The 27,310-nt window shown below is 40.9% G+C and overlaps 1 protein-coding gene across 3 annotated transcripts in view; it reads right to left on the reverse strand.

The window, feature by feature from the left end:
- Positions 1 to 27,310, reverse strand: part of ttc7a (tetratricopeptide repeat domain 7A) — a 92,191-nt gene that overhangs the window by 30,836 nt on the left and 34,045 nt on the right. For all 3 annotated transcript variants that reach the window (XM_088609530.1, XM_088609532.1, XM_088609531.1), the window contains exons 16-19: positions 10,372 to 10,488; positions 9,471 to 9,571; positions 6,253 to 6,387; positions 2,621 to 2,823 (exon numbers count right to left, since the gene is read on the reverse strand). In XM_088609530.1, the coding sequence (XP_088465656.1) occupies positions 2,621 to 2,823; positions 6,253 to 6,387; positions 9,471 to 9,571; positions 10,372 to 10,488 (556 nt within the window). The remainder of the gene's footprint in view (positions 1 to 2,620; positions 2,824 to 6,252; positions 6,388 to 9,470; positions 9,572 to 10,371; positions 10,489 to 27,310) is intronic.

The raw sequence follows: 27,310 nt of genomic DNA on the forward strand, positions 1-27,310 counted from the left end.
TGTTCCCCATAAAAAAAGAAGAGAACCATTCTGCTGGACAGTAGTTCACTGTAATCTGATAGGATTAGAGCTCCCTTTAACAAGATTAAGTGGGTAAACAGCAGGAGGAATGTTTGTTAGTTGTAAATAAGGATTCCATTTCTAATCAACCAAAGCACTTGCACCACACAAGAGTTATGAAGTCTTTGCTGAGCTCTTTCCCAGGGTTTTAAATGGCCCAGTGACCCCTGGAATCTAGATTAGCCAGCAGAGATGGGCTCTCACTACTGTGCCAAACACTGCATTGATGCACTGCCAGTAAAGCTGAACACATTGCCTTCACTGTGATTTCAGGGAGATAAAGCAAAAGGGCATTAAGGGGACAAAGTGAGATGTTTAAAGAGAAACAAAATCTCTATAAAATGACATTATTATAAATGTGAATCCTAACACACCACCACATAAAAATGTTAAAAACTGAGTGACATTTTTTGAAAATTTGGTTTGTGGACGACTGCATTTGTTATTATTGACATACTATTCATTGCCATGAGAAATGATGGTACCTTGACCTTTCTGCTTTCATAATGTAAATGCCAAATTCCACAGTCTACCTCATTTGCTGGAACCGGAGGACTTCCTAATAATGTCAATTGCCAACCTTCAGCTGCAACAGACATATGTTGCAGTCACATACTGTATTTGGGCATCTTTGTAATGGTATTTTTTGTTATCTTAATCTTGAGTGGCATGCAGTTTTAATAACATAAAAATAAAAAGTAAAGCAGTGTTTATGAAATTGCAGTGGATTGTATGAGAGGAACACAGAGGCCTAGCTGTGCCTGGACTGAGCAGTAATTTGCTGCTTTTATATATATATAATCAGACGATTAAGGCATCTGACAATAACAGTTCTGCTGCTGCATTCTGTGAAGCAAGGTTTAGACAGGAGTATTACCAGATTACATATGCACTGATAGGAAATGAAGTACGATAAAGAAACCCTATATGACTCAAGATTCTGGTAGTCCTTCTCCATTGGCCCCTCAGTAAGTCTCCCAGCTGAGCTTAACATAACAACGTGGAAACCGATAAAACCATTATCAAAGCCTCCCCCAGGTCTCAGTATGACAATTATACTGCGGAAGTTGCCAACACATATTTATAGCTGAATGCATCACTTCTAGACAAAGCTTCTGAAGTTTGCTACCTAACACTTCACAAGGTCTATTCCTGATTCAATAAGTACTGAGTCAAAGGGAGAAAAAACAAGACTTCAAAAGCATGTAACATCTGACCTACAGAATTTTCACCTCCACTAAAGTAAAGAGGAACACAAATCCCAGGATGGAAACAGAAATTCACTTTATCTGATCAACATGTCATGCACTTCTTTATCTTCTTCATGGGTGAAGCTCAGCTCTGGAATGGACTACCTTGCTGTGTGTTTGAAGCTTACCAGAAGTCTGTGGTAACGACTTTGAGATTCTAGGATCAATTAGGTATCAGTTTCTTTCTCTCATTTTGCAAACTTTCTTATGATTGTGCAAAGAGGCACCTGAAGTGCAGGGCAGTCAGTTGTAACTTTGTATTATTACTGAGAGATCTATTCTTTAGCAGATTAGTGGGTGAGGACAAGGAAAGCTCATTGTTTATCTAATGGTGAAGAAAAAAAAAGAATAAAAATGTAAGTGCCTGGTCCTCTCTCAGCAGAGTTTATCCACACATTTTGATAAGCCACTGCTTATCTCCATGACAACAGTTGATAACTTCAACCCCATCACTTGTCACCCCGTTGCCTCTGTCAGCTGGTGAAAGCAGACTGCTCTACTTTCTCTGGAGGACAGGGAAGGGGTAAGGTAACAGAGGATTAAGTGCTCAAAAACTGTTTCCACAGCAGCCCCACGCCCATCCCCATACCCTGTTGACATTCTGCTGAAGCACATATGAAGTGACAAGAAAAGTTTCAATAACCCTCTTCAGGCACTCGATGGCATTAAAGAAAGTTGGCTTTGGAAAACCTACTGTTTTGAGAACATAGCATTTTTAGTGTTTCCACAGTCAAGCTTTAATCAAAACGTTGCTGCAGAAATGGGTTCAATGCAGGTGTGTGTGTGTGTACCATCACCTCAAAGCCAAGCCAGGTGAAGCGTAAGTTTAAAAACATGCTTTCCCTGTATAGAAGTGTGAGGTTCCGCACTGCAGTAAAGGGAAATAGTGTTGAAATGTGTGGGATGCAAATGCAATACAATTCCTTTTGCATCACTTGCCTTGTTTCCCTCAGACCTTATGTAACTGAAATACCTTTAAAGGAGATCTAATTGTGAACTGTATCAGAAGCAGCCATTTACTTTGTGTTGGTTACAAGTCAGGCAAACCAAGCCTCTCATGGCATGGCAGTGTGATCCATTTCCGGTTTTAGGCTGACTGTTACTTTAAGATTCCACAAAGGAGATGCATGCTTTAAGTTTGTTGCTCTCCCTGAATAAGGTCAGAAATGTGGAGATAAAATAATATTGGATATTGGGCTTCTTGTGTTTTGGTACTTTTTGAATGAAAACCTGCACTTCCTTAACTCTGAAACAGATCCAATTGCAATGCAATAGCAGGCCTGGTTGCACAGGGGTGCAGCAGGTCTCACCAGGTGCAGCAGGATGCGGGCTCCCTGCGGGTGGATGGTCAGGGCCTCGTCGTACAACGTCTTGGCCTCGCCAGCGTTGCCCTGCAGCTCTGCCAGCCTCCCGCGCAGCAGCAGCACGTTGTAGGAGGCTGGGTACAGGGTCCCGGCCTCCTGCACACAGAACGACGCTTCCTTCACCCGGCCCTGCGCCACGAACAGCTCCCCTGCAAGGACAGGTCAGTGAAAGTCCAGACGTTCGAGAGTTTCACCCAGTTCTCAACAAAGGGAAACACTACCCTAGAACAACTACAGTAGCAAAGTGATTTCCAACAAGCGAGGGTAAAAAAAAGAAAGAAATGAGATAAAGGTAAAAATAGGTGAGATGCTCGGTATGAAAAAAAAATGTAGAGTAAAACCTGAATTTTAAAGTATGTCATGTTATAAATACTTCTAATTTTTGTTTGTAGTGGAGAGACATGAATGTCATGTCAGCGATCCAGACCAAGCTTCTGAAATCACTTTTTGTGACCTAGCTCTTATTTTGTCCTAGTGATTCCATTTAAAAAGGAATGCAGTTTCCTCAATATTCAAAATAATATTAATTCTGATTCTTCTGAATTATCAATATTCTACTTAGAGTACTGAACACAAAATTTGGCTTTACCTCTTCTCGTGCTTTTATTAATTTCTCACATATTAGTTCATGTTCTTCTACTCCACTGACTAAATAATAAGAGGCCAATTCAGAGTCCTACACTGCATTTCATTCTTTCAATTTGTTGGACATTGCATGTAGCAGTAAAGTAGCACTTTAATACTACAACACAAATCTGTTCTTTATCATTTTGGTGCAACAGTAGTATATGTACACTGTCATACTACACATCCATATTCACATAAAAACTAACCCACAAATTCAACTTTTTACATTTTTTTAAAGGAAGTCACCAGTACACCAAAAATAAATGCTGACATGCTGCTAAACTTTTTATCTTCTGCCAAGTCTGGTCTAACCATGCCAGTAAAACAAGATAAGATACAGTGAACAGATCCAACAAAGAGTCAAGAAATATTCAGAAAAAAAGGCATGTGGGAGCACCAGATTGCTGGTCAAAATTTGACCCTTTTCTGCTGGGAGAAAAGAGAAAAGCCAAGGTGACAGATTCAATCCAGCGACAGGAAGGCTTGGCTGCTCCAGATTCTCCGCTGGTACACAGTTTTGGCATTAAAGAATTTACTCCTCTTTGCAGTCAAGCTGAAGGAAGGATGTGATATTTGTGCAGTGAAGGACAAGCTACGAGAACACCCGAAGAATATGAGTTATTTCACACTGAAAAACAAACTGATCTCCCCAAAAGTGAGAAACTTAATAATCAAAGGGATAATTTCACTCTAGGACTGTATGCAGTTGTGTAACTTGTGTATCTGGTATCCTCCCAGAGATAAGTACATTGTCAGTTATAGTTAATTCTATGAAATGAGTTGTGATTCTTGTGGGTATGGGACAAATAAACTCTCAGAAGGCTTATACTGGCGTGTAATACCTCACAAAAATGTTATAGTTTGGAAAAATAAAGGCACAATGATTACACCTTAGTCCACACTGGAAATATACCTTATGCAGGACTGGCCTTCTGCTAAAATGTTTGGACCATAGGCATACTACACTTTAGTCCAGAAAGAAAATGTCAAGGACAAACACCTCACACAAAATAAACCTCTGGCTATCCTCTGGCTAATAAAACACACACACCCTCAAAATGACTAATTCATATGCACACTCACCAGGACTCATAGCTTGTAGTAGGCTATGCCTCTGAACTAATCACACTCTTTACTAAATAAGGGCATTCCTAAGACCAGCTGTCTGCCAAGGCAATGCCCTGGGCTGGGTTCAGGAGTTCTCCCCAGCAGCCTAGTCCTTCTGCCAATGACAGCGGACATAGAGGACAGTACAGTCAGCAGCACAGCCCTCTTCACACAGCACGTCTTGGCTGGAGCAGTCAGCAACCGTTCCAGGACCTGTGTGATAGGCATGCAATGCAATGTGTATTCATTACATTCCTCTGAAAGAAAGTGTTTTTTTAAGAGGAAAGCAAGGGTGCACACAAAATGTCTTCAAAGCAAGACCGCAGGATTTGTTGTATACCTGTTTCCGACTTTTAAAATAGATGATTCCATTTTCTTGTGGTTGTCTCACTGGGGACTTAGCAAGCTGCAAGTTGGTGCGTACTGTTTAATTTTTTATATGGACCACATTCAGTAATTCAGATTACCTCTTGGTAAACAGGGAGCACGCTGTGTACTGGTTTCAGATGTGACTTCCTGGGACAGGAAGAAGGCAATTACAGTGGAATGCTGTGGAATAAGCCCATGTGATTGGCTGTGTAAGAAGTGGTGATGAGTGCTACTCTGATGTAAAAGAGCAACAGGGGGCAGTACAGGTCACCGGTCTGGGCGAAGGACACGTGATGGATACAGTTCGGCTTTGAAAAGAAGTTCCGATTCTCCTGGGATTCCACTGACTCCTTCTGACTTTCTCCCAATCTGTGCCAAGATCCCTTTTTACTGCCCATAAACCTATCATCCTGTCATCCTAAATGACCTGAGGAAGAGCTAGCAGCTGCAAAGACACATGCTCAGTTTGGGAGTTTTATGTTTCTTATTGCAATTCACTTTATGTCCGCATACAGGCTGTCGTGAGAAAGGTCACATGGAACAATGACACTGGTTATGGCCAAAAAAGCTTTTGCTGGTAGCGATTCTCACAATATCTCAGTTGTCCTCCCTGAGATACACACTGACTTCTGTGCTTCTTGGTGTCTTCTTCTTTTTCATTTTATTTGATGTGGAAGGCAAGGACATTTGACTTGTAACCCGAGACAGATAAGGACAGTGGTTTTGTGGAGGTGAGAGGCGAATTCTAGCAGCTTAATCTATATCACCATCTCACCGCGTTTGTTATTGTGAGTATTAATGTGTCACAATTCACAGGATCGCTTTCACTGCAGCACCCCGCACCCTTATCGTCTTATGACTCCTGCTTAGTACATTACATAACATACCCAAATGACTGATTCCTATCCAGCATGTGAGTTAGTCACATTTCAAGTGCTGCAAGATGACTAGTAAATAAAGACCTGAGCACTTGCTTGGTCACTGTAAGACAAATGCATTACAAATCCAGGGCTGGGAAAGTCAAGTAAAAGGTCACAAGGAACTGACTGAGATCCAGTGATACACACAGAAATCCCGACAAAATTCAAGATATAGAATATTTCACAGAAACATGCAATTTTGCCACAGACACAAGAACAGGTTATAAATACTCTTCTTCAAGGATAAAGCTTTACAGCCAGCCTTTGTGAAAGAAGCCACTGTACTGCACATGACCTATAAAGCTTACTTTGGAGAACTATATTTTCAATTCCACCACAGGGCAATGGAATCACCAAGCTGGTCATGCAGGTTGATAAATTAGACATAACAAAGGATTGAACCCAGTAGAACTGTTAGTACAATGGACACCTACAGTACTTAAGAATATATATATATATCAAAACAGGTATACTCTAGATGTTGATTTACACAAATCAGTTTCTACATGAAATATATGGGCAGTTCATTGCTGGCCTTCTGTAATGGACACATACCAGCCTGTAGCCAGATGTGCTCCAGAGTGGTCCAGACTTGGGCAGGACCCTGTTTCTGTGAGGAGCTGGGGACGGACATCTCAGACATGGCCTGCTCCAGGCGAGAGGCGGCGATGGACGGCGCGCGCTGGGACCCTGCACAGACAGAGAGCTGCAGTTAATCTCTCCGCACTGGGACACGGCAGCACACCAAGCACACAGGGCCACTTCCAAACTCAGAAGGCACGGGAGGCCTCTGCAGAATGGGAGGGAAGGGAATCTAAAACAGTCTCTCTTCCCCTGACTGCTCTGGTACTTGTGACCTGAATTCCTGTTATCACAAACACCCATGCGAACTCACATGATCTCCCATGGCAGTAAGAGGGTGGCAGGGGTGGTTAGACAGACTTGGCAGCAGTTACCTTGTTTCCAAACCAATGGGGCCAAGTAAAAATGTGAAGAAATTTCTTTTCCAAAAATATTATTTTGTCTTCAGTTTGGAATAGTAGACAAGGCCTCTGCCCAGATTTGGTTCATACAAGGGTTTATTATTTTTTTTCAGAACCTGATCTCGCTTCGCATCGAAAAAAAGCGTCCATCACAAGGCATGAGAGCAATGATAAAACACATGCTCTCTGTTTGGAAAAGTTCTGAGTGAACAAGTATTTAAAGCCAGTTTTGAGTGCTGTGTGCCCTGGCGTGATCTCTACACAGGTTTGAAAGCCAAGAGACCTTGAGGCTGAGTTTCATCTTAGCAGGTGGTAATTCCAGGACAAGTATCTGCAGTTAGTGATAGCAGCCTTGCACATTCAGTGAGAGGCCTGGGTGCTAACAGAGCTGCTGTGAGTTATGGACCCAGGCCAAGGAAAGGCAAAGTCATGCAGAAGACAGGATTACTGTGATTATTTTCTGTGTATTTCACCCCTTTGGAAAGCAAGTCCAGGCTCAGTGAAGAAATCTCTTGTCCTTTCATAGAACTTACAATTGTTAGCCCACTGCTTAAATCATTCTTATCGTAACATTTTTTCTATGCTTTGATGTGGTTTTCCCACTGTATCATGCATTAACAGACTACCCAAAGCTTCACTACATTCATGGTTTCTCAGCATTATTCCTGCTTAATTGTGATACAAAACAGAAAAGGTTGGAAACTAATACTCTGAACTGTGAGATCTTTTCTACCATGATGACAACATGGCATCTGTAAATAAGCTAGCAAAAAAAAAAAACATCATTTGTTGCTTGAAAGAATTGTACGAATTCTTTAAAAACACAATCTTGACCAGGATTCCCCAAACTGTGGCACACAGCTGTTGGTGTGCCACAGGGGTTTTCGCTAGCTGGCCAACAGCAGCTCCAGGGACCTGTCAGAAGCGGGAAACCTGCTGTGCCAACACAGGGAGAGATGTGCCACTTCTCCATTATCTGCATGCTCTCCTGTTTGACACTGTGGACCTTGCAGTACAAAACACAATTAATGTCTCTAACATACACAGGTGCTTACTTTCCTCATACAGTGCATGGATTGTTGTGTAAAGATGCATTAATTAATAACAGGTTGTCCCAAATTAATGTACTAACCAGTTCAGAATTCACTTCAAATATAACTACAGTTAATATAGGGGATAACATTTCCATTATTACCAACATTCTGCACGTGTTAGTTTCCCAGATTGCTTATATGGATACGTTTTCTTTAATTCTTTCCTTCTGCTGAACTTTCCATATTGCCTAGCAACCAGCTACAATCAAGAAAAAGAGCACCACAATAACACTCAAGAAAACAAATTTTAAATATAGGTGTCTGAAACAACATGTTTAATTTCCAGTGTTACTTGTACCGCCACAACTCCTGATTTTTGAGATGTAAATATAGAGACTGATCACACTCGAACAACTGTTCTGATCAGCTCTTAATTAGAATGGAAGTAAAACTGTGCAGACCATAAGGTAACAAAACCTTGATCTGTAATATACACCAGCGTAATGAGTCTGTCTTTAATAGGAATAATCCTGTTACAGCACAATTGTACTGGTTTCCCTCCCAGCACAGCTCATGGTTCAGCAGTGTATATCTGTACAGACGTATTCTACTCTAAACTTAACAGACCATTTTTCTACGGAAATAGGACAATTTAAATTGAGGGTAGGGAAAGATCCAGTGAGTTATGCAACACAATGCCATAACGAGTTTTTTGTCAAACATTCCAATGACCATTAGCACAGATCCCGGAATATACTGTACAGCCTTCAATGGGCATTCCTGCTGAACCACACACCCCTGTAGATCTTTGGAAATGGCCAGAATGATTTAAAACCTTTACAAAAATGAGGCTACTACATTAGTCTCCCAAACATATGGCCATGGGGGTGGGCTTGCACTTGACACATCTAACCCACAGTTGTCCAGATCTCTCAGGGAGCAGAAAGGCACACGGCAATTCTTGAGATTGTGTGCGAGTTTCGGTGCAGCTGCAATGTAACAAGTGACCCTGAATGGGGACGTCGAAAAGAGGGGCGGCTGGGGATGATTTAAAGAAGAAGCTGTGAGGCTGTGAGGATGCAACTGGGTCAGGGTTCTGAAATGTCACGAGTTTAATGCTTTATCATCCTGCCAATCTGATAACACTAGAGGCAACGGCTAAAAATGCCCAAGCCTGGCAGCGCAGCTGTTGGGGAATGTTAGAAACGTTCTGGAGAGTTCGGGGTGGGGGCTAGGGATCCTGGGGGGGTGAAGGCTGACAGCCTGGGTCCACATTCCTTGCATGATGTCACATTACAGCAGACACACTCCCACAGACTAGGACTGGACTGCCTATGCTCTTGAAACTCTAATCCGTACAACTTCTGCTATACTACACAGGGCTAAAGTGTCATGGACACCTAGAGTTAGGACATACTTTCAGAGTCTTATTTGGACCAGATGAATTCAGATCTATAAGATTTATCAGGACACACTGCCACAGATCTGTGAAGAAGTAGTGCCAACTTCTGAGTTGTTATATGTACTGTAGCGTATTTTGTATTGTCACCTCAGCAGATCTGCTTATTTCTATAATATTTGAGGTTAGCTTTATATTACTAATGTCATGGTAGGTAAAATAATCACCCATATTTAAAGAACACAAGAAAAGTAAAACCCTGAATAGGACAGAAAATGGGCTGACATATCCCTGAAAGTCTGCACTGCTAGTGTGTAGTCAGATGGTGTTGGCAGTAGCAGGGAACCACAGGCTCACCAGTCTCTGGGTCCTGGAAGTCTGGCAGGGCGAGATGAAGCGCGCTAGTTGCCCTGCTGGGGGGCACGAGCTCTGGGACACTGCTGCCCTCATCTGCTTCACTGTAATACAGACAACGGCAGCCATCATCATCGTCGGCACCACACTCAACACTGCGCTGCAATCTTCAGGAAAACAAGTATTCTCCACTCTGTCAGAAGGTAGCTCTGTCTCTGGCTCTTCAGGCAGCAAGTTTTCATTAATATTTTCACAAAAAAGTATTATATAAAGTAGAAACCAGTTCATGTCAGAACATAACCAGCAACAGTCTATTTGTGATAATAACCCACTAAAAGAAGATTAAATCGCTTTTAGGAGGGTTGCTGCTCAGAGTGTTTCTCTTTAAGAGAAACTCATACTAACATCATGACAATGATTGATTTTGAAGATAATGAATATTTTGCTGCATCATCATTATTCTGAGAGCTAGTAAATAAGCACAAATAATACGCAGCAAATAGTTTATTAACAATAACAAAAGGAAAGGAGGAAGAGAAATCAGATGCCTTTTTGGAGGTTTTCTATTTCACATAGTACATCTCTATATGACCTTGATCTTGTTTTAGCCAGCCTTTGCAGGAGACTACAGCCTAGTTACCATTTTATCTTCTGGCTTTTCCGTTCTTAGCCTGTGCCCTAATAACCCAAGTATGGAACATTTATTAATGTCAGGTTAGGATCCCAAAGCCACTGTCAAGTTCAAACAGCATTACACGCACTGTATACATACATTCACAGATGGACACCCCAAACCATTCTGCTCAAACAAAAGTACTCTCCAACATAAACACACACACGCACACAAACACACCTGGCAGACACACCCCTCTATCCCACCCAAGAGCTGCCCGAGACCCTTTACCTGTTGCACGTGCTTTCGAAAGAGCTCTGCCACAGGCGCAGCATGTGCTGACAGGTCTCCAGCGCCACCTCTGGTCCTAGCAGCACCTCCTCCAGCTTCACTTTGGTGAACAGCAAGCTGTGAGTCAGAGGAAAGGGGTCACTCCCTGACACCTTCATTGCTAGAACAGATCCTACAAAAGGTTCCTGTGTTTCCACTTCCCCATGTTGGGAGAAGTGGAAAATGTGAAAAAGCACAGTGAAATGATGAAGCAGAGTGATGTGGTGAAGGCTCACCGTAGCAAAGTGTAGGCTTGGTACTGTATAGCCATGGTCAAAGAATAGCAAAACTGCAAGAAGACTGTGCACATTCACAATGCTAAAATTCATAAGGAAGGTCTTGGTGCATATCACCATTTATAATGAAGGAGAATGACCTCATTCCTGACTTCAAACAATCCCTCATTAAGAACAGTGGAAAATTTAAAGTGGAAAAGTACAGTTTTAGATTCTATCTTCTTAAGTTTAAATATGACAGGGGACATTTTTCTCTCTTAATGTTCTATTTAGGCTGTAGACAGTCCAATAAATATTAAAATATCTACCGGCAGAATGTATTTTCTTTTTTCTGGTTCTTTCCTGTGGTTCTTGCCATTTTAACACCTAGGGCATCATGATCTCTTTAGCTATAAAGTAAAATTTAAATTTTATGCACAGTATGCAAAATGTAATGACATTTATAAAAACTAAATTCATATACAATTGACGTTTTCCTGTCTATCAGTGTTTTGTATTCCATTTTACAAACCAAAATCCACATGAATATGACAGAAGAGCAGGTTGTTTATTGCTGAAGTGCCTCTCTGTATAACGTCAAGTGGATTTCCAGCATCCATTATAAATCCTATGCAATCCTTATACATATAAGACTTGCCTTAGGTAGGGCATCTGCTTGTGCAGATACCAGCTCCTCTGCCCTGCAGGGTGACTTTTATCTGGGATTACTTTAGCCTAGACTCAAAAAATTCAGATCAGGACTTAGGGAAAGGGGGGTATTAATACGGCACTCAAGAAAAGAGATGTGCCTCATGATCATGCACAATAAAAAAAAAACATTAATACAATTCTGAACAGTCATTCGCCCCTCTGTGCTTAGACACTGACACTGCAGCAGCTGTATGACTACCGGTAGCCTTGCGCTGCAGGAAGCATCTGCAATGCTGTGTGATTTACAGGGAGAGAGGCAGCTGGCTCTGGATGGAATGGTGCCATTGGGCCCAGCATCACTGCAGTGTAATTAGAGTGGGGTTCAGAAAAATGACATGGAGAGTACAGAGACCTGAGAAACTCTTGCTCATTAGGCAAGAGTGCATCATGCCCATTGTAATACCTAGCAAGATCTCTGGAACTTCAGGTTTGCAGCTCCATGATAAAGGCAAAAGAGAGCATAATTAGAGAAGATTAAATTCTCCTACAGTATATATTCTATCTCTTCTTTAAAATTCTGTGTTCTTCCTATAGTTCTTCCCCACTGATATCTGACCAGGAAAGTGCATAATAAGTGTAAGGAATAATAATAATAATACATCATGACAGATTCTCTGTACAACACTTCATGTTTAGTTACCATTGTGCAAGGGGATCAGTGCCATCCTGATAACACAGCGCCAGCCTTGTGTCTCTTTAAATAGATTCCCCAAGTCAGGCGTCGCCACGGTAGCTCAGCTGTTGCCATGGCAGGCTGCATCTAACTTCACTACATCAGACAGCAGTTTAAGTTGCTTAATAGTGATTGTCGCCCTCAATAAAGAGCACAAATTTGCTTACATGGCTAATTTGCTAAAGGAAATGATGTTTCATGACTGGAAAGGTGAAACTCTCATTTGCAGAGAACGGCTGGCACTTCTTATAGACTTAATCTCTATGATTTGCAATGAACTGTTAATTTAATTACACTACCTTATAGGACATGATGTATAGGCACATTTATACTGCACATGGCACATGGCTCACCAATCAAGAGACCGTCTACTCTACTGAGAAAAAACACAGTATGGAGCTTTTTAGCAGTGCACAGTCAGGGAAATTTTAAATTATTCATTTCATCGGATGTATGTGGACCTTGTAGATAACAAGATTGCTGAAAGTGATAGCACTATCAGTCATTTTAGCAGAAACTGAAAAGCATTATTCTCTTCAGTTTCCGTGTGAGAAGTTTCTCCTTGGAAACTAACAAGATGATCCCAGATCCCTTCCAAATCAAGCATCCATTTTATTCCAGCTAAAGCCTGTTGTATCTGTGGTCATTTATGTACAGTACTATACCTTGTATAGTGTTTTTCAGTGATTATTGATTTCTCTCTTATGACACAGCAAAAGTGTTTATGATTTAGTCCTGTTTATATTTGAAGATTTTTAAAAGTACTCTCTCTCTCTCCACAACACACACATACTGATGATATTTATTATATTATACTAGATTATATTTAGAAATGAAAATTACACATTTATTCCTTTTTATCAACCCTAATGCAATTCATAATTATCAGTCTCTCACATCGGCTTTCAGGGAATTTGACCTGTACTTTCTTCCAGCTTCAAGTTGGTGAGATTTGAGGGTTTCTATGCATGAACAGCTTGCTTCAGGTCCTGCTGTAACATTTCAATGGGGTATAATGGTGGATGGATTTTGACATGGCCAATACATTTTTTCTATGGACAATCTGCTGTAGATCTGCTTGTGTGTTTTGGATCATCGTCTTGCTGCATGACCCTCTTTTGGCTCAGTTTCAGTTTTTTGATGGATGGCCTGACATGCACCTCCATAATTTGCTAATTTAGTGCCACATTAATAACATGATGATTTGATCCCAGGGCAGTAAAGCAGCCCAAACTATGATACTTGTACCACGATGCTTGATAGCTGGAAGCAGTGGTTGGACAAATCTGTCCAGAGAACATTTTTTCCAGTAGTCTTGTGGATCATTCAAGTGCTCTTTGGTGAAATTCAGACATTGGGCAATCTTCTTTTTACTGAGCAACAATGGTGTCTCCAGAAACTATTCCGCAGATGTTCCTCCGTGGTTCTCTTGACATCCTGGATGTTTTTTGGGCTGCTCTTGGGGTGTTCTTAGCAGGACAACTGCTCCTGGGTCACCATGGTCTTGAATAGTAACTGTCTGACAGGCAATGGATGGACCCCCTTATGTTTAGAAATAGTTTTGTAGCATCAACTAGTCTTTTGTGAGACCCTCTGAATTCTCTTGACTGTGACATGACATGACAGTCCTTGTTTACTTGTCACCCAATTAGTTAACCACCTATTTCTAAACACCCCCTAAATTATGGGTTCACTTATTATTTTAAATTTTACACTGATTCTTAATTTGAACTTTTTTTCTATATTATACACCATAGCATCTCAAAAACATCAAAATGATAATTAGAAGCCCTTTTGATTATTTAAGAAAACACCAGGTCCAGGTAAACAAGGGTATCATGGTAGGAAACTGTATTTCCATTAATTATAGTGTGACAAACCTTTTCACAGCACCGTATACATGTTGCTGTATGTTTCCCTTAAGGAAGAGACACAACCCAGTCCCAAAACTGCATGCAAAAGGAACCTCTGTAAGGAGTCAAAAAGATCCAAAGGATAGCTAAAACAGTGTGGTATGTCTGGAGGCTTTTAAGGATAGATCTTCAAGGATGTGGGCCTTAGCAAGGGAATTATGTCAATAAACTACAGGGAGAAAGACAGAAAAATAGTTCCCATTCACATAAGCCTCAAGGCTTTCTCTCGAGCATTGGGTTAATGGGAAATATTTCCCAATACAAGATAAAGGAAAGCATATAAACAAAAGCACAATCGTTGGAAGTCCAGACACTGATCTGTATTATATTCATACCAAAATTCCCTTCAAAACAAGTTGGACAGGACAAGAGTAATTAATGTTACAACCTACTGCCAGACTGGATATGCTGATTTCAGCAGCACAACTCAAAAAAGACTCTGAAGTAGTCAAAAATGAAAAATAAATCCCCTTCACTCAACAGAATAGGTTACGAATTCAGAGAACTCAGAACAGACGTAGAAGAGGCAGATGGCTGTGAGCGACTACAGCAGGGTCAATATGAGCAGACAGGGGGACTGTCAAGGGTGTCAACAGTGGTGCCTGACTGAGTGTCTCAGAGAGCTATTGATCTTGGCTGAGCCTAGATGACAAAACAGCTCAAACTATGACAATGAGCCCATTTTACAACTTTTGCCTGTGCAGCTGAAAAGTGAAAGGCAATAGACAGAGCTCCATGCGCAATCTGGGAGTGTCATCTACACCGGAATCATCTCCAGTCTAAATAAACAATCATTCACAGGCTATCTTACAAGACAGCCACCAATTCCATATTAGATTTCAGGACTTTATTTAACAGAAATAATTAACATATAATCTTATTTTAGAAGCGATTGCTTGACCTATATTGCAAATCAATGTTTTCTTTTCCCTTGAAATTCATCTTGTAACTTTAGTTATTATTGTGCCAAAGTGTTTATAAATGTTTATAAATGTTGTGACTTATGAGAATATTTAACCAAGAGTTTAATTTGGGGCAGAGATCATACATACAGGTGCTTCACAAGAGGGAAGGAAATAGATATCTCAGCCAATATAGAAAATTATTGTCCTTGTTTTTAACACAGTGTGAGTCATTATCAATGTTATTTATTTGTAATGACTGTCAACAAAAATCAAATGCAGTATACATAGAATATTTTCCTCAACTCTTATCCAGTATAAGCACTTCACAGTTCACCTCACTCGTGTGGCCTGCTCCTGTTCACCTCTTGATTGATGGCCTCCACACAATGCTAGCCTTGCTTTATATAGTATACACTAATTACGGAGTAATTACAGTTTTATGAAAGCAACCTGCAATTTTGTCAGATTCCTGCTAATATCTGTCAATGGAATAGACTGCTATGGTAATGAAACATGGCACTTTGATGTTACTTCATGAAGAAAAACCACTGCTTTCAACTCTCTGGATAACGTTGAACCACCACATGAGTCATCCTATTTGTTAATTAATCTATATATTTAACTTGTTAAGTCCTGGAGATGGGCAATTCAGGAGAATTTAGCCATCCTGTATTCTTGGTCTACTGTTCCCATTCAAAGTGCAGCTTCTTGTTAAAAAATGAGGTGTAAAAAATACTCAGTGTGGAAGTTAAACACAATGTAGCCTGATCAATAGCCACTTGATGCTACAAGGAAAGGGGCAGAAACTTCAACATTACGTAAAACAACGGTATCACATGTGAAACCCAGCAGGCAGAGCATGTCTGAATCTCTTTCTGAGGTGGATTTCAAGTTTCCAGGAAATGCAAGACCCTTATTTATTCAGCGAGATACAACTGACTGAGCAACAGATCAACTTTTACCAGCTGTGAAAAACTGACATGTTCAATGACTGCCTAAATGACACCTGACTAAAGGACAGAGAAGACCCCACAGACTGATTGAAGGATTGACAGCCTGGCTGACTAATTGACTGGTGTGTTGCCAACCAAACTGACACCCTGTCTGTTAGTAAAAGAGATGCAGACTGACAACAGCTGTGCAATCTCCACTGGTCAGCACTTCCACATCTTGTGACCTCTACAAAGCTCTGGAACCTTTTGAATCAGCTTTTCTAGTTTCTATGATAACGATTGTTAATGATCAGCAGAAAAGTAAAACGCTGAATTTGGTTTTAAAAAGAGCAGCCCTCTAGTTAACATAAAGGGTCACAATATGAACCTTTGGTCAAATATAATAACTCCAAGACCAAAGCATAGCAATATGTTTTATTCTCAAAAAGATCCTATGTAACAATAAGTTACTTTGTTAATGGTTTTCTGGTTAAATGCCAAGTAGTGAATACATACTGTTATCAAATGCAAACAAGCAACTTTTCTTATGATATCTAATGCAGGTTTCAATGAAGCAACTGGTTACTGAAGCAGATTCTTGCTGTGATAAATGATCTTTTAACAGTTGTCCATAGACAAGTGATATACAGTACATCCAAAAGACAGACATTTCACAGACATCGTCTTATAGGTTGAAGGGACATCCAATAATTTTCACTTGTGTGCTTCAATTGGATAATTGGTATCACTGGACTACTTAGGTCAATGGTACAGTGAGCATGCTCTGACATACTGGACTGTTTGAGAACAACTGCAGACAAGAGGAAACCAACAAGCACATCTTTTATAATTTTTAGTTTGGTAAATCACAGATCTAAGAATCTACTTCAGCTGTTTCCTGAAGACACCATATCATGGTGTCCATTTCAAACAGATGACTGCATAGCACTAGATAAGTTAGTTGCATTTTAAGGTAATGTGTATCTTGAAATAACTCTGTTCACAGCAATTACAATTTCTGCACCATAACAGAAAGAAGAGCAATCTTTCAAACACTGAAGAAATCAACAAAGATCATATTCCTGTGTGTTATATTAGACAATATAAAACTTTTAAAAATTAAGTTTTTTTCTCTTATCACTTTAGCACTGATAGGGACACAAGTCCAGCAATTTATTAACAACTTTACAACCTTGTAACCTGATATCACCAGATCTCATAAGCTAAACAAGTATGGACCTTGTCAATATTGGGATGGGAGACCTGAAAGGAAAATTAGAGTGAGGCTGAAAATAGTGTTTGCAGACCAGTATGTGGAACTCGTCCGTCTAGATCAACCTTGTGCCCCAGTATGGTGACTGTGAAAACTGTGAAAGGAGCTGCTATCCTTCAAATTAAACATTAAACTGAGGCCAGATTACCAGGTCAGGAAAGATCCCATGACACCCTGGAAGAGTATGGGTGTTAACTCTAGTGTCTTAGCTTCATTTCACCCTGGACTTCCATAGTTTGGCCTACTCAAACTTTCCCTTTTTATGCAACTATCCAAGAACTTTCTAATTTTCTGGAATTAAACTGTTTAGTTTACACGCACAGTGATGGAGGTGTAAATCACTAAAACCTGCATATGTGCATTTCGATAATTAGCAACATGCTGCAGTTTGTACCTGCATTTAAATGAAGAAAATCTAATTTTCCTTGTTCTCTTTTTGCCTCTATGTATAGTACAGCAGCCAGGTTGCATGCTGAGCTTTCACTGCACACAAAAATCACATATTCTGCACAAGCATATCAGGAAGTCAACAATATCTCAATTTTTCAAGCATGAATGACCTTGTAAATAAACCAAGGCTTATAGCAGGTTGTGAAACTGTGTGAAGCCTATTGCATTTTTTTATATGGCAATAATCTATCCATTACACCTCCTCACATTCCTCGCATACTCAGCTTCATAGCAGGCAAGCTGCTCCCAGGATGAGTGCTCTACAAATCGACATCTCTTTCTGCGTAGTGCAAACCACAATCTAATAAAAGATAATGTTTCCCTTATAAAGTTTAATAACTCAAAATGTCTTGAACAAATTTCACAACAGGTACATGGCTTTTAGTCCTACAGGTCCCCTCGGAGTGCCTGAGGATTGCATTTCGGAAATGGGATGTGAAGTTGAACACACGTTTATTTGTATTTTATCAATTATTAGCCCGATGGAATATTATTTTGCAATCAATACTCTTTTGACTGCAAATATACTTCAGACTATAGTTACCATTCTAGGCAGGCAGAGTGGTGGTAGCAAGTCAGCGCACAGAGAGTCCTGTGTCAGACATGAAGCTCTTCTTACATCAGGCTGGCTCGTTCCTGTGCTCTGACCTAATTGAGCTGAAACTCAGAGCTGACAAGCACATCAGAGCCTGGTGTGGAGGGGTACCTGCTTGCTCATCATTAAGAGTGGTGCACTGCAGTCCTAAATGGCAAATAAATTAGCAGAGCTTTACTGAGCAACTCACTTTCATCTGGGCTTGTACGGTATGGTCCAGCCCTTGAAAAAGAACGTGTCTTTTGTCAGATACAACTTTTAAGCAAATAAATTATCCATTAATATTATAGCTTCCTTCCCTCCCAGCCACAAAACTCACACTCTTTAGATGTAGTTTGTGTGTGTTTATTTTTTCAGTAATCCCTTGTTTCTCTCTGTCTAGAAAAATGGGCAAAATTCATCTCAGCTGTTAAATCTTTTATGTCTTTCATTCACATAAAAATATACATATTTCTATCACAGTACTGAAGCACTGACAGACTGAAAGGATTTTGTCCACATGTATTTATTCATTCTACTATATAAAGTTAAGCAAACCATTAAATATAAAAAATACAAAAAACAGGCGCACATGACATGAGAGTATCTGACCAGAGTCACGGTTTTTGCTGTAGCAAAATATAATCTAGCTGGACTTTATTATTATTAGATATTATTATAACTGAATTAATTTAACAAAAGCATGAATGAGTTTTCATAAATAAATCCTGTTATGCTTGATTCATTTTCTGTTTAATTTAAGTCATTAATTCTTCCTTCAATCACAAACATGAAATTATTGATGTCTTTTTGCTTGACTTGAACTATTAATAGACTGGAGGAGCCTAAAAAACATAAGGAATGAGGAAGGGACACAAAAGAATACAAAAAAGTATAATACATTGCTTTTAACAAATCTTTACTACTGACAAATCTGACGAAGCCTGACTGTACTCTGCTCAGATGTTTGATGGCAAGCAGTGTAACAGGTTGTTATGCTATATGCGCTCACTGTGACAAAGCTCCATGAGCCCCGAGTTCTAGAACAGCCCTCTGACAGGCAGCTGTCTTGCCCTGGTGAAGAGGGGCACATTTCTTGTCGCAAATGCAGGCTGGTCCGAGCACAGCTGCCCTGCACAAAGCCATCTGTTCACCCCTCCACACAACATCTGGAGCCAAGGTTGCTGGGGGTTGTGCAGGGGGCTTGACACTGAAAAACCCCTAGAAACCCTGTCCTGGGCAATCACCTGAGTAGTATGAGACACATACTGTACCCTCATCTATAGCCATGAGGAGAGTGCTGGGCACCCCTCCCTGCTGCATGGAGTCAGGTGGGGCAGATCTCTACAGCAGCTGATCATGCCAACATATTCATTCGTCAGGAACAGCACAGTGCTCTTCTGCGTCTGTGTTTAACAAAGTCTTTTTCAATCCATGACCATTGTATTGCCTGTGATCATAATATTTTTATTTCATCTTTATAATTTATTAGATAATAAATATAAAGTTTAGATATTATTTATCTCTAAATTGTATAAGAATATGGGGAAAGATTCAAAAATCAAAAGTCAAGGGAATTTTAATTACTTTTTTGCTTATTTTCTAGCTAGAGAAGGTAATAAAAACAAGAAATGGATATTAGGACACCTTGTTCAAGATTTTCTGTACTTCTGTATTATAAGTACTGCTTGTGGAGAAGAGACATGTCTCACAGCTAAATGGAGCAAGATGCTTCTTGCATGCAAGGGTCTTACATTAGCCATTAGTATGTATTTACTGTAGCTCCTAAGACCAAGGAATTCAAACAGTCCCAGTCAATTGAAATACTACAGAAAGCCACCTGCCTTACTTTTCTTTCTTGCAGGATTCAGGGTACTGTACATCCCTTCTTAATGTACACTTATTCAAATTAAAGTGTTGTTTAAATGCTGGAAAGCATCAGAAACCACAGGAGAGAAAATTGTGGTACAGGATGATAAACCACAGAGCTGGTAAGGCATGATGCAAATTGTGAAAAACAGTTACATCCATCTATCAATTTCCTAAACACTTTATCCAATACAGAGCTGCAGGGGATCCGGAGCCTCTCCTAGCAACAATGGGCGCAAGGCAGGATATACCCTGGACCGAATGCCAATCCATCACAGGGCACACAAAGAAACAAACACATACTCCCTCACACCTGGGCCAGTTTATCCAGAAGCCAATTACCCTTCCAGTTTGTCTTTGGGAAGCTGGAGCACTGCATTGCTAACCACTGCACCACCATGCCACCAAAACAGTTACAGTACAAAATAAAGTGTACATAAGTAGGGTAAAGCCTGGATAAAATAGATAACACCATGCAAATTTAACAGTGCTGTATCTTCATTGGCATTTCTCACAACGGGTTTTCAACAATACATCATGTAAATTAGAGGGGTAAGTGTGCAACATCAATAACCCCAAAACCAACAATCAAGACAGACTGCAGATACAGTGGAGTGCGATTCAATGTTTGATAAAGACAGAGACGAGCTCACGAGCTCTCAGTTTCTCTCTGTACCATCTGCTTCTCCCTTCCATCTCGATCTGCCCCCCTCCCCCACCCCCTTCCACATACTAATAAATGCAAGCTGGCCTGCTTTAATCATCTTTGTGCAGAGAGAGCAGAGATCAGAGATCACTGTTTAAAATGAGGGGAGTCAGGCTGGGAAGGTCACAAGGTCAAAAAGGGTTTTAATGCACAGAGCACAGAGCTGTTCAAGACCTGATAGGAAAAAAATATAAATACAAAAGCTGTTGTCTCCTCTCTTTCACACTCCCCTCAATGACTAAATAATACCCATCCGCTAAAGCAGCATGGCAACATCACACAGCCCACTTCTCCAGAGGACAAGAGATGCATTCAGAAGTACCTTCTTCACAACTGATGAAAGCTCCTGGTGACCGTGATTTCAGAGAAGAGGGAGACAGAGGAATAAACACAGAGTGACGAAGAGATTGGGAGATACGGACCAAGGGAGAGACGAGGGAGGAGAGATGGAAAGAGAGAGAAATTAGTTAAAAATCAAGAAATCTAATGATTGATGAACAGGCAAAAAGCTGTACAAAGCGGCGATTGACAGGTATTCCGAAAAAGACAACAGAACGTGAGAAGGAGCAATAATTTAGACAGTCCTACAAATTTCTTGAATACTTTGCAAATGCTGTATACTCTTTCTAGGGTTACTGTAGACATGAGGCTCTGCTGTAGCGACTCCACAGGATAGAGACCCAGCCAGACAGGGCAGGGAGCACAGTATCTCTCTTTCCACAGGCTAACTTTTCACCGGAACCATAGTAAACCAGCACATCAAAGCTGCTACTGGTTCAACTGCACTGTAACATACAACTCAACATTAGATAAAAATGACACTGAGCGCCACATTCTGATACCAGCTGTATTTTCACCTCTCTTATGAAATCCTACTATCAGCAGCTTTACGTCCCACCCAGACAACATACAGTATTTCCATTCTGAGTCTGCGTTTGGGAAGCATCTCTGTACACATGCAGTTTATGGCTGATTGTTAAAATCTAGTCCTGCAACATGGCTGGAGTTAGTGAGAACAGCACAGTGACAAATCCCACACCCGCTTTACTTCACTTAGGGGTAACTGTAGATGAAATTGACAACTTTTCAGTGTGGGAAGTTACCTGAAAAAGCCTGAAGGCAGACAGAAGGAGCGTACGGCTGAGTTGCACGTACTGCAGTCTGTCCCAGTGGGGAGAACGTACTGTACAGTTACAATACAGGCAAAGGGCGCATGCGTACAAACTGCCATCCCCAACTTCCCCAACTGCTGCTGCTTTTAAGGAGAAAAACAAACAAACCCCTGAAGGATAAGCGCTATTAAAAACATAAATGTTGATTCTTTACATCTTTTTTTCTGATGAAGCACGGGACCTTGGGATAACCCTGGGATTTTCTGTCTTTAATTTTTAAGATCTTCAGCATCTTTTTTGTGTCCTTTGTGTAAGCGTGCTGCAGTATAATGCGGGCGCTTGATTTTCTTTCGTCTTTTCTCATGCATTTTAAATCGCGGGGCGTGTTCTTTCCAATGACCCATTTTAATCCGAGATGCCTTCCCTCTTTTCAGCCTGATTAAAATTTTACTTTAAAAAAAAAATCTGTAAGAAGATGAAGTGACAGCTTGGAACGCCTACACGCACTCCGCAGCTGAAATCAGAGAGAGGTCTCGGCAAAGGAAAATGCAGAATGCAGGAGAAAATTCAGTTAACAAGCAGATCTGCCTTCTTCATTGCCAGCTGATAATTCTCTCAATAAATCTCCTTAAACCAAAACAGCATGAAGCACTGCACTTGAAGCAACCAAATGATTAGTTGCTTTATTTACGTACATGCAAGATATCCAGATGAAAAAGTACTACGAAAGGTTGGGCAGAAAAAAATAAAAATGAGGAGAGAAAACCAGCTGAAAGGTCCAGTTGAGTCTTCCATTGTCATCTTCACAGAGATGAACGATGAAAAAATGCTTTATTAATTTTCAGCCCAATCAGATGGATTGTCAGTGTGTTCTCCTTCTCAGTCTAGGAAACTTCCAGGCAGAAAATGAGAAATGCAACAAAAAAGCAAGAGAGACAACTCAATCTTTGCACATATTTTTTTAATGCCAGAGCTATTAACCAACAAGTGAGAAATTCCCTTTTTTCAGAATGCAAATGTGTTCTGGCTACAAACAAATCCCTCCTTTATATACATCTTGTTATTTCAATCTAAAAATCTATTCTTTTTATCACCATTTACACCCACACAATGAAGTAAACACACTTATATGCATGTAATGTAAGAGAACATTAAATATTGAAAGGTTCTCACGTTCCTTATTGCTATGTTTTAATACAAACCCCAGCATCCCATCTCATCCATACACAGAGCGGAATGAGAAATGCCTTGATTGTCATTCACACAAAGAATTACATCCATCTCTAGCTACCCCACCACCCCCCCAGGCACACTGTTCTCTGCAAGAATGACCTCACAGTTGCCAGGGTGATGGGGATTCCTAGCAATCTGAAGCCTGTGATTGGCTGAGTGCTGAGGACTGCCCTTAATGGGGTCAAAGCAGTCAGGGTCTTCAGGGAACTGAGGGGGAGCATGCATGTCTGTGTGTGTTTAACACAGGGAAAGGAGGGGAAAGAAACACAACACATACAGAAGGGGACTGTCAGCAACAGTCTCTGTTCTTCCGTTTGTGCAATCCAGTGCAAAAATGCACTGATTCCCCTACGGCAGAACAGCATAAGCTCAGCTCTTTTCGTGTTAAAACAACCCTGTACTGAAACAACACCAATGTACAACAGCTCCATCCACGCATTTCTAACAGGCAGGGAATAGAGACCTTGTCATTGCCACACTACAAATGCGAATGCAGGCCAGCCCTTATAAAATTTGAATGGTAACATAGTAATGCATGGCAGTTCTGAGTTTTCCTTGCAGTGAGATTTTCCCATTGGAAGTATGATGCTGAAACAAACTTCTCTGGGGTTTTCTATGCTTTCACAACTGAAAAGTACATAACAGTAGACTATACTGTGGTGTACCTCAGTAAATATTTAAATAGTAAATTGAAAGACAAACTGATGATGATAATTAAGGCTGAGAATAGGAAACAGTTCAGTTTTGAGAAAAACATTTCATTCGTTCACTTAGTCCTTTTCCCTACTTTGCATCTCTTAAGCTTATTTCAAATGCAAAACAGGTCGAGGTTGAGGGCTGTAGTCCAAATGTCTGCCGTTCGAGTAAGCTGTGTCATTAGCAAACAGTGGCTTAAAGCAATCGCTCTTCCAATCACTGCTCTCTCTCCTGTGAGCAACTGGAGGACAATTTGTACTGTAGCAAACGCAGTCCTCTTCGCTCTTGGGCACAACATGTTGGAGAGATATAAAAGGAAGGATGACTGGTAAATCAGTGTTTTTTGGAAAGGGATATGAACCTGTCTAAGTTTATGTAATTGTGTTGACAAAGAGTATACCACGCCCAGCTCTCAACCTCCTCCAGACCAAAGTTTGATATCAGGCTCATAAATATAAAATACCATATGCTTTGCACTGGCTGGTGCCACTTGAACCCAAGGCCCTGGGAAAATAGCACCTGAGAGCTGTGCATGGGCTCAGGATCACCCTGCCTATAAATGTCAATATTAGTGTGCATTGCACACTGGAGACATGGGCCAACTTCCGCTGCAAACCACTGGTGTCTCCATCAATACTGAACAACATTACAGGCGATCAAGACATACAGTATATATATACAGAACATACTGTAGGGGAACTAAATATGCTTTTCCTGGATCTTAAAAAATGCCGTTTCCATTTCAGATAGGAAAAGTAGATCAAAACACAGCTGGGTTTGGGCTTATTGAAACTTTTCCCTGATACAGTAAGGTTATGGACATTCATTTCTGTGCTAGTGTTTTCTGGGTGTGATAAAAAAGGCAGCAGTTGAAGAGAGTGAAACAGCCACAGGACTAAAACCATAAGGCTGCTCTTGCAGCCACAGGCACAGTGCCTCCAGTTGAAGGCAACATTTAGTTTTAGGGACAAATACTTCACTGACTGCCTTGTCTGCCTTGTCTGTTTCCTGTGATGTCATACATGAGAACCAACTGCAAGCACTGCCTAGGTGGGCAAAATACCAGCCAAACTACATTACAAACACAAACAACTCTTCCCAAATTCAGGCCTCAGCTTTATCTAAAATGTCTCTTCAAATTCAAGCTTAAAACTCACTGCTTTATAAAAAGATGTATAGATGGCATTCCTTAAAGATATACTACCCTGTAAAAACTAGGGACACTATGACATTTCTCCCTGTTTCTAGGTGTTTCTCAGCAGTTTACTGTCTCAACCTTCAGCTGACTGCTCCTGATTCCCTCCAATAAATATCTCCCTAGAGCCTTCTTACATTAACACTCACTCCAGCACAAGTACTGTACACCGAGTTCTCCTGAGGAAGATCCTAAAGATCTGGATATACAGTATTAACTCACTAATCATGCAAGAGGATTGCAGTGAAACACAAAATAGAGAAGAATGGCTAACACACTGACTACGGAGTAAGCAGAACAATTAAGAGCTTTTTCTTTCGATAAACTTGTCTTTACAGATCTCTGAAAACAATGGTGGGATTCAAAGTCACACCAAATTGTCTACATGTTTTTAATGTCCAATAATCTGACAAAGATGGTCTTTTTTATTACTTAGTATTTTGTATTTATTATAAAGCGAGAGCTGATTCCAGCAGTGTTGCAGTTTCCATTACGGTGATTGAAACACATAGTGGCATCCCTCTGTATCTTGATGTATGTCTTTTTCCTAGTTTGGACACCACCTTAATGACATCCTGTTGGAGTTCCCCCAGCACGCAATGTTCATGTTATGACATACTGTACATAGAAGCATACCACTCAGCCTTAAGGACTGTCTGCAGTAGTTTAAATACCCAACCATGATCCTTCCTTTTGTTCAAATAAACATGGTGCGTGCTGAAGAGAGCATAGTTTGATTGTTACCAAACAGAAGAGCACACAGCATAGTAAGAGCCACAGTGTTATAGCACAGCTATCATTACAGGACTGAGTTGAGAGAGCTCTTCATCCCACTTCCAAACTGCTTGAGCACTTTGTCTGTACATACATGCACACATGCTCTGTTCACACACATACAAAACCCTGCCACTCAGTCTGGATTTTATTTCCTAGTCAGAAGCCTTTTTCTCCCCTGGGTGCTTTGACATTGGTCAGGCTCATTATGGTAAACACATGGAAGGCCAATTTAGATATCCCTTAATGCAGTTGTGTAATCAAAAGCCATGATGATACATTTGTTAAATACCAGGAAACTGCAGAATGGTGTCCAGCCTTTTTACTGGTGAACCGAAGACATAACTATTTCACCCAACCTATCATGTATAAATACAAAGGCTTACATTTCCAGGAACAGAAAGGCAGTTTGGGATAAAGAATAGCTTTAATAAAGCTTAAATCTCTCGGTGAAAAATGGCGATATGCTGTTTCTGAGGGGAAACATCGTTCACTTGAGTACCATGCTAAACCAATGGAAATGGTACAAGTAAAGGGTGCTGCTGTACCAGTTAGTAAAAGACTGGTGCCTACCTGAATGGCCAGGGATTTGGGCTTTGTTTAGTTTACTATGGCAGCTGATACTGCACAGTTTAACACATGCTTCAGGCAGAGCATCAGTAAGTCTTATTTAGGCAAGGTATGTGAGTAAACTCCTTGACATGCGAGTTAAAATGGATTAGAATGAGGCTTTGGATACTGTCCTGCATTTTTCTAATGACCGGAGTCAAAGAGGAAAAAAAAAGATATTTCATATTTAAAAAAACATTTGAAAGGTTGGATGGACTGGCCATAAAATCATAGTGCAAGCAGGAGTAAATCAAGGCTAAAATGAAGATCTATTATCCAGTGCTGCTGTAACCTAGTAAACACACACATGGCATTAAGCCTGGATGAACAAACAGCAGCCTCCTCTGGCACTCAAGTGGGGCTGTGTTTGCTCAGCTACGTTACTGCCGCACTGCCCCGGTGTCCAGGGAGAGTTAGTCAGGGTCAAGCTCATGACAACTTCTCAAAATCAGCGCAGAGTTAAGGGAGAGCGGACCTTTCCTCCTTAGTCGCATGAGAAGCTTCCAGGCTGCCTCGGGTCTGAGCAGTCAGCAAGTCAGGCGGCGAGCTCCGGGCTGGGGTCAGCCGTGCTGCTGACAGCTCCTGTTCCAGCCCTCGGCCCTCTGCCAATGCTGCATGCGGCCCCAAGCAGCCTCTCTTTGCCATTCCTGCTCGAGTTTTTTCTATGCGGTCTGCGGCTGGGAGGCAATGAGGTGCAGAGGGAAGAGACAAATCTACCACCCCCTCCAATACGCACACACCCTCCCCAGCTGCCAGCTTGCCTTCTACCACTACAGAGCTCAACACTGGCCTCCTGTGGCCGTTGCCTGAATAGCAGAACTGCAGCACAACAGCTGCTCTGAATTCTTCGCAAACAGCAAAGCTCTTATGCAGAATTCAAAGACACATGGAATGGCTTCAAATCTTCAAGCTATACTGCATACACATAAAGACCATGATGACTGCATCGGTACAGTTTGCTCTAAATGCAGTACTTTTTGTTTGTGGACAATGGCATCTACAATACTGATTATGATAATGGAAAATGGAGAGATAAAAACAACAAAAGCTAAGCAACATG

The sequence above is a fragment of the Lepisosteus platostomus genome, chromosome 17 (assembly GCF_059453375.1).
Source record: "Lepisosteus platostomus isolate fLepPlt1 chromosome 17, fLepPlt1.hap1, whole genome shotgun sequence".
NCBI lineage: Eukaryota > Metazoa > Chordata > Actinopteri > Semionotiformes > Lepisosteidae > Lepisosteus > Lepisosteus platostomus.